Consider the following 7,818-nt stretch of genomic DNA (forward strand, 5'->3'; position numbering starts at 1 on the left):
GAAGTTTGGAAAGGGAACTGGATTACCACTGGCCAGTAGTAAGACTGTATGGGCTACTTTCCCAGGGTCTGCATAGTTGAGTAAAGCTTCTTCTAGTCAAGGTATTTTGTTAAACCCATATTAATTTTTAAAATGGCAACAACAACTTTTTTTGGGACTATTTGCAAAACTGAAAACATAGAAAAGAAAAAAAGGGTCTTCCAACTTTTGTTGGAAAAAAACAAACAAAAAACCTATCAGGGATACTTACATCAGCTATCAGCATAGTTCTCTTTTTAAATACGCGTTTGCATAGGAAAGTGCACAAATATGCTTGACGCATATTCACAAAGTGAATATACTTGACTAACTGGCACCCATATCAACAAAGTATTATCATTATTTCCGGTGTGGCGCTGTGGGTTAATGCGTCTGACTCCAAAGCCATTTGAATAGCAAGGTTGGCGGTTCAAGCTCACCAGCTTATCCTCGGAAACCCTATACAGGGTCGCTGTGGGTCAGAAATGACTAGATGGCACTTAACAACAACAACAACAAATAATCTCAAGGAGCTCTGGTAGCGTAGTGGTTACGAATCAGGCTGTGAACCGCAAGGTCAGCAGTTCGAAACTACCAGCGGTTCCGCGGGGGAAAGATGAGGCGCTCTGCTCGCGTAAAGATTTACAGCCACGGAAACCCTGTGCAGGGTCGCTATGAGTCGGAACCGATTCCACGGCATATAACAACAACAACATGGGTCAGAAATGACTAGACGGCACTTAACAACAACAAATAATCTCAAAGAGTTCTGGTAGCATAGTGGTTACGAATGGGGCGAACGTCAAGGTCAGTTGTTCGAAGTTACCAGCGGCTCGGCAGGATGATGAGGCTTTCTGCTCCCGTAAAGATTTACAGCCTCGGAAACTGTGCAGGGTCGCTATGAGTCAGAAACCTTTGTATAGAGTTTCCGAGGAGCTGCTGGCTGGTGGGTTTGAACAGTCTACTTTATGGTTAGTAGTATAGTGCTTATCCTACAGCGCCATATCAGGGCTCCACTCATAACCCTATGAGTTAGAAAATAACACTATCCCATTTGGTGAACGAGGAAACTGACTCATAGATCACAAGGTTAAATATTGTAGAAACCAGTATTTTAATCTGGATCTGTTGTCTGATTCCAAAGCCCTTGTTCTGGGAAAGAAACAGGTTTGGAGGGTTAGACCGAGAATTCCCTTTGAAAGATGCTTATGGAAACTTACTTCCGGCTGTCAGTGCCACAGTGACCGCAGGTAACCATCAGGCGTCCTGCTCCCGCGCCTCCAGAGCGCAGCCAGCAGATAGTCGCCCGCCGCATGCTGCACGGCCTCCTCACACACGATGGCGCTATCGCAGTTACAGTCGGAGGAGAAGGTTTCCCTGTTGTCGCACTATTCTTGAGACCGGAATAGCTTAGGCCCAAAGGTCACACCTACGGCGCGCCCCGCCCCGGTTCTCCTAAGTTCTCGCGCGAGTTGTACTTCCGCCCTTTTGGCTCTCTGAGCAGCACCATGGCGGTCGGCAAGAACAAGCGCCTTACAAAAGGTGGCAAAAAAGGAGCCAAGAAGAAAGTGTAAGTGGTGACTGTTTTAGATCCTGCTTTTTCGGGTCTTGTTGAAACCGGCAGGCGGGTTGTTGGTCGCAGCGTGGATCGGATGGCGCGGATGCCGGTCGGATTGCGCGGTTTGCGCCGGGTTGCACTCCCGGCTGGCTGATCTGGCTGCTGCGTGGAGGCGGGACGGCTACCTTGCCCCGGCGTCTTGGGCCCGATTGTCACCATCACTGGGGCTCGGCGTGTTCCTTATGGTGCAAATTCCGCAGATACGTACTGTCACCCCAGTTGTTGGAGTTTAGGAAGGCACTGCGTATTCTTCCCCGTTTGTGACTTCATAGGCCATATTTCTTTGGTCCCCGTGGTATCTCGGGCTCCTGGTAGACTCTAGTGAGCCCCTGAAGGGTCACATAAAGTTAACGGGACGTGCATGCTGGAGGCAATGCCTCTGTATTAGAAGAACCGAGGAGATGTGTGTTCATGTTTGATCTGATTAGTAAGGTAGACATAGTGGAGGGGAAGGTCGATTTCCATTTGTATCCCTCACCTACCTTTGAGGAAATTCGTTTACTGCAGCATCTCAAATGCCAGGTTGTTGTTAAGTGCCGTCGAGTCGGTTCCGACCCATAACGACCCTGTACAGGGTTTCCGAGGCTGTAGATCTTTACTGGAGCAGAAAGCCTCATCTGTCTCCCGCGGAGTTGGTGGTAGTTTCAAACTGCTGACCTTAAAGGTTCGCAGCCCCATTCGTAACCACTACGCTACCAGAGCTTCAAAATGCCAGGTAGCTCTAGTAAACAGTAAATGTTAATGGCGTTATTAAAGTGACAAAAGTAAAATGCAATTTCACTCTAGTCAGCAGTAAAACGTAAGCTTTTTTCTCCCCCATTCAGGGTTGATCCATTTTCTAAGAAAGATTGGTATGATGTAAAGGCACCAGCTATGTTCAATATAAGAAATATTGGGAAGACACTAGTCACAAGGACTCAAGGAACCAGTGAGTATCTTGTCATTTGTTTGTACTTATAAGTTGTCGTATCCTCAGTCTGTTGTCCTGTGGTGGGAAGATAAGGGAAATGGTAGCTCTAAAGGTCTTTCTTTTTAAAAACAACATCTATACATGAAAATTATCTTTGTAGACTTTTTTTTGTGTGTCATAATGTTGATAAGACAACCCACACTTGTTTTGTAGAAATTGCATCTGATGGACTTAAGGGTCGTGTTTTTGAAGTGAGTCTTGCTGATCTGCAGAACGATGAAGTTGCATTTAGAAAATTCAAGCTAATTACTGAGGATGTTCAGGGCAAAAACTGCTTGACCAACTTCCATGGCATGGATCTTACCCGTGACAAAATGTGCTCCATGGTCAAAAAATGGCAGGTGAGCTAAAACCCTTTTCATAGCCTATGGTGCTGTGGAGTTCATGTTGAATCTTTGGGCATTTCATGTTACTGAATGCTAACACTGGGCTGGAGCAACAGCAGTGAGCAAACTATGAGCCTGTTATGTTGTGTCCATGATTTAATTCTGTGTTATCATTGTTTGCTGCATGAACTAGTGACTGGTTGAAGATTGTCTAAGTTTTATGTGTCTTCAGAATACTGTTGGACTAAAAATTCGATTGAGTTTTAGTGGACATGTGTTTGTATATCTCTGACAATATTGACAACCTGATGCCATAATGAAATCTTAGCTCCAGTTCTCATTTGTGTTCTCTCTGCTGGCTTGTTAAACCTTAGTTTATTCATTTGAAATAATTACATTAATTCAAATATGTATTGGTTTGCCTACCATCCGTCCAGTTTTAGGATATTTTGTGTACGGGAATGAATGATGACAAGATGTTTCGGTCCCAAATGAATAACTATTGATTATACCGTTACATTTATTTCTGACATTCCCATAAAGTTATTTTCCAATTTCTAAAACTTTTAAGCTCCTTTGAATGGTATTGCAGTGTCATTTTTGTCAGTACCTAAGATATTAGGTTATTTGGAGCTCAGTGACTGTAGAATATGAACCAAAGGTAGACTGTTCAAGCCTACCAGCTGCTCCTCAGGTGACGGATGAGGTTTACTGCTCCCACAAAGATTTACAGCCTCCGAAACTCCTATACAGGATCGTTATGAGTTGGAAGCAACTTACTTGATGGTACCGAAAAAGATAGGTTTTGGTTTGAGAATTTAGACAATCTGCTAATTAAAAGTTTTATTATACCTAAGCAATAGAACTGGATAACATTTAGCCTGGTTTTTATATTGGTAAATTTGCACGTAGTGATTTGCAGCAATACTTCACCTATTCAAAAACATCTTTAAAACCTGGACCATGTAGATGTCGATGTAGAGTTGTATAGATGCTCTCAGAATTGTGTCTCTTTGGGAGAGGAGTCGTTAAGTGCCATCATAGTAACACCCTGTACAGGGTTTCCAAGGAGTAGCTTGGGTTTGAACTGCCGACCTTGCAGTTCCCAGTCTAGTGCTAATCCTATAGCGCCATGGGGTGAGGAGGAGTGGTCTTAAAATCCTCATGTGGTGGTGGGTGCAGTTGAGATTACAGTGGTAGGATGTAGAAAAGTTATTAGGGAAGAGAGTTGAGAACTTGGTATTGGGACACGAGGGATATTCTCATAAAGTGTAAATTCTTTAAACTAGATATTTAAGCTGTGTAATGAATACTTGCCGTTCAATTTTATTATATTAGATCTTAGGTAAAAATTGGTAACATTAAAGCTTATGGTATCTATTTTCCCTAGACCATGATTGAAGCTCACGTTGATGTCAAGACTACAGATGGTTATTTACTTCGCCTGTTCTGTGTTGGTTTTACTAAAAAACGCAACAACCAGATTCGGAAGACATCTTATGCTCAGCACCAACAGGTCCGTCAAATCCGGAAGAAAATGATGGAAATCATGACCCGAGAGGTGCAGACAAATGACTTGAAAGAAGTGGTCAATAAACTGTAAGTGTCTTCTTTTTTCCTTCATAAAACATGACCCTGAAACTCATCCCTCAGATGAGGGAATGCCTGAGACAAAATGGAGTCAGACATAATGTTAGCATCCTGGTTTTGCATCCCTTAAAGAGTAAATTAGTGCTCAGTAAAAGTGGTATGGTTTCTTATATTTCTCTGATGAGGTTGTCTTATAGCAGTAGGACTTTTAAAGGACATGACATACTTATTAATTAGAATAAGCTAAGTAGACAAAAAATAAACCTCCAGTGAGTAATGTATGGGAATAAGTGATGAAAAACTGTTTCGGTCCCAGCTGATGTACAGTGATAACTTAGATTTTTCTGATGTTCCCATGCAGTATACAGTTGGCTAAGAGGGTATAATGGAAAGGACATTAGGTTTGGCCTACACGTTATTTTACCACTATTTAATAACTGAGATCATTTAACCTTTACCTACTTTTTGAAAGGGGGCAGTAATAGACTGTCTTATGTGAGAATTTATGTGAAGTTAAGGTGGGCAGTTACATGATTCACTAATCTGTCTGTTGGTGGTTTGCAGGATTCCAGACAGCATTGGAAAGGACATAGAGAAAGCGTGCCAGTCTATTTACCCTCTCCATGACGTGTTTGTTAGGAAAGTAAAAATGCTGAAGAAGCCTAAGTTTGAGTGTAAGTGAAATTCACAGGATTCCTGAAAGACAAAATTAGAAAAACGTATTGCTTTTGTGCAGCCATATAATGGCCTTCCCTCCCACCCCTTTCTCTCTGTTGTGCCTGCATTAAGTATTAAAGACTCATTGTCTCAAAATATGCTATGCTGTAACTAAGAAAATGTTTTCTTTCTTTTCAGTGGGAAAACTCATGGAGCTTCATGGTGAAGGCAGTAGTTCTGGAAAAGCTACTGGAGATGAGACAGGTGCTAAAGTTGAACGAGCTGATGGCTATGAACCACCGGTTCAAGAATCTGTTTAAAATTCAGACTTTTAATTGTGACAAATAAAAAATCTTATTTGTGATGCTGTGCTTCTGAACATTGTTTTGAAATGGTAGCTCAGTGGAACAAATGTTCTGAAACTTTCCAGTAGCTAAGTAGTTGAGAAAGGTGGCATTCTTTACCATTTTAAGCTAGTGATTTGGAAGTGTTGTATAAATGGTTTATGAAGGTAAGTCATTTTTAAAAATACATTGTTTATCATTTTGAATGATTTTTTAAATATGGAAGTGCATCATTATCACCCCAACTTGCTAGGTCTTGTCACCAGAGTTTCTAGGGTGGGACCTTGCCCATAAAACACAGAGAGAACCACTTTGCAGAACTAATCGAGTAATGGAATGACCAGAGCCTGTTGGCTTTTAGCTTTTCTTTTATCCAAATGTTAAGTGCTGTCCAGATGGTTCTGACTCATAGTGAACCCTGTATAGCATTTCCCAGGAGCAGCTTAAGGCTTTTACATTTGTTTTCTTTGCTTGGCAGATTCTTCACAGGGCTAGCTACCTTCACTTTCCAGTCCTTGCCATAGTGCAGGCTCTGATTATGGTTTCATCCTGTTAAAAATTGTACTTCCAACACCCCATTTGCCCTGCACTTTTCTCCACTAGAGGAGTTCCAGGAGAAGTTATTTATTCAGGGAGGAGGGCATCTAGTTCATTGTTACATCCCCAATATATATTTCATTTGGTTGTACAGGCTTGCTTACTCCCTAAGGTATGGGCAGAAGTTGGGTCTAAAGAGCAGTGACTGGATGGGGACCAGGAATTATGTTTTATAAATGGTGTATTCTTAGGCTTTGAAGCTGGGTGTCATTTAGTAAGCCCAAGAGGTGGCTTAAAGTGTGAATTAAAAGATAAGAAAAATTTCACAAACTTTGAGGTTCCTGAAGACAGGCCTGGCAGTCTGCTCCTGAAATCACAACCTTGGAAATTAGGCAGTTTTCTGCTCACTTGGGCTTGCCATGAGTTGGAATTGAAGTAACCAACGTACACATGAAACGGAATTAATGGGAAGGAGACATCAGTTTGTACCTTCCCATTAGTTTTCTACCCCTTTACCATTTAATCTTTTTATTAAAATAGTTCACCTACATACAAGGAAGGTATATAAAATCCTAAGTGTAATTTTCGTAACCACCAAACAAAATAGCTTCTGTCTGTAATAGCTGACTCCTTGGACTCTCAGTAATCACCCTCACCTATTTTTTCAACTTGATATAAATGGAATGATGCAAAATGTACCTCACATGACTTCTTTCATCTGTGTTCAAGATGCATCTATGCTATGTGCAATAGTAGTTTGCTCATTATCAGTGTGTAGTGGTCTGTAATTCCTCCACAGCTGTGAATGAGCCCCTCTATCAGCAGCAGACTATGCACTTAACCTTAACTTTTTCGGTCTATCTTAGGGTTTTAGTAATGTACACTACAGATAATGTAATTGACTCAGGTGTTTACTTGCGTATGTGCAAAGATCAAATTTATAAAGAAATATAACAAAAACTTGAAAAAACATTTGAATTATGGGAGGAAAAAACCCTACTGTATATCAGATTACCTGTAAATGAAACACATTTTCTTGTAAAACAAATCGAGGTTACAGAAAAGGTAGATCTCAATGAGTTACTGGAAGTTAAACATTCTTGTAATCACCCTATATAGGAAACAGAAGTCAAATATAATTGTGCAAAGACCTTGAGTTAGAAAACCAAAAGGGAAGAACATGCCTTGTATTTTTCAAGCTGAGAGAATTAAAGAAAAAATTTAATGCTTTCTGCACCACTCAATATTTTTCCAGTAGAACCATTTGATATTTCCAAGTTGAGGCTTAAATTTTTTTAGTTCTCTCAGCTTGAAAAATGCAGAGCATGTTCTTCCCTTTTGGTTTTCTAACTCAAGATCTTTGCACATTTCATTATATTTTACTTCTATTTTCTATCTAGGGTGATTACAATAAAGCATCAAATGTTGGAATACACAAAGTCACTGTTCCAAAATGGTCAATATTCAGCCATTTCGAGAGAAAGCACATGATCAAGAGCCAGTGATCCTAAAGGAAGGTTCATTGAAGGCATTGGTAAAGAACAAGGCACCAGGAATTGATTGTATACAAACTTTAAACATGTAGCACTGGAAGCAGTAATCCATGCCAAGAAATTTAGAAGACAGCTGACTGAAAGAATATCTGTGCCCATTCCAATGAGAGGTGACCCAACAGAATACAGAAATCATTAGACAATATCTATATTGCATGTCTAAAATTTTGCTAACGATAAAAAAATGGGTGCAACCATACAGTGA

General features: G+C 40.8%; 1 protein-coding gene across 1 annotated transcript; it reads left to right on the forward strand.

Moving 5' to 3' along the window:
- Positions 1–1,455: 1,455 nt before the first annotated feature.
- Positions 1,456–5,558, forward strand: LOC102835741 (40S ribosomal protein S3a-like). Its single transcript, XM_006870877.1, has 6 exons — positions 1,456–1,588; positions 2,461–2,564; positions 2,760–2,947; positions 4,323–4,531; positions 5,087–5,196; positions 5,378–5,558. Exons 1-6 carry the CDS (start codon positions 1,527–1,529, stop codon positions 5,497–5,499), a joined length of 795 nt encoding a protein of 264 aa, XP_006870939.1. The 5' UTR covers positions 1,456–1,526; the 3' UTR covers positions 5,500–5,558.
- The last annotated feature ends 2,260 nt before the right edge of the window (positions 5,559–7,818 follow it).

This window comes from Chrysochloris asiatica, unplaced genomic scaffold (assembly GCF_000296735.1).
Source record: "Chrysochloris asiatica unplaced genomic scaffold, ChrAsi1.0 scaffold00155, whole genome shotgun sequence".
Taxonomy (NCBI): Eukaryota; Metazoa; Chordata; class Mammalia; order Afrosoricida; family Chrysochloridae; genus Chrysochloris; species Chrysochloris asiatica.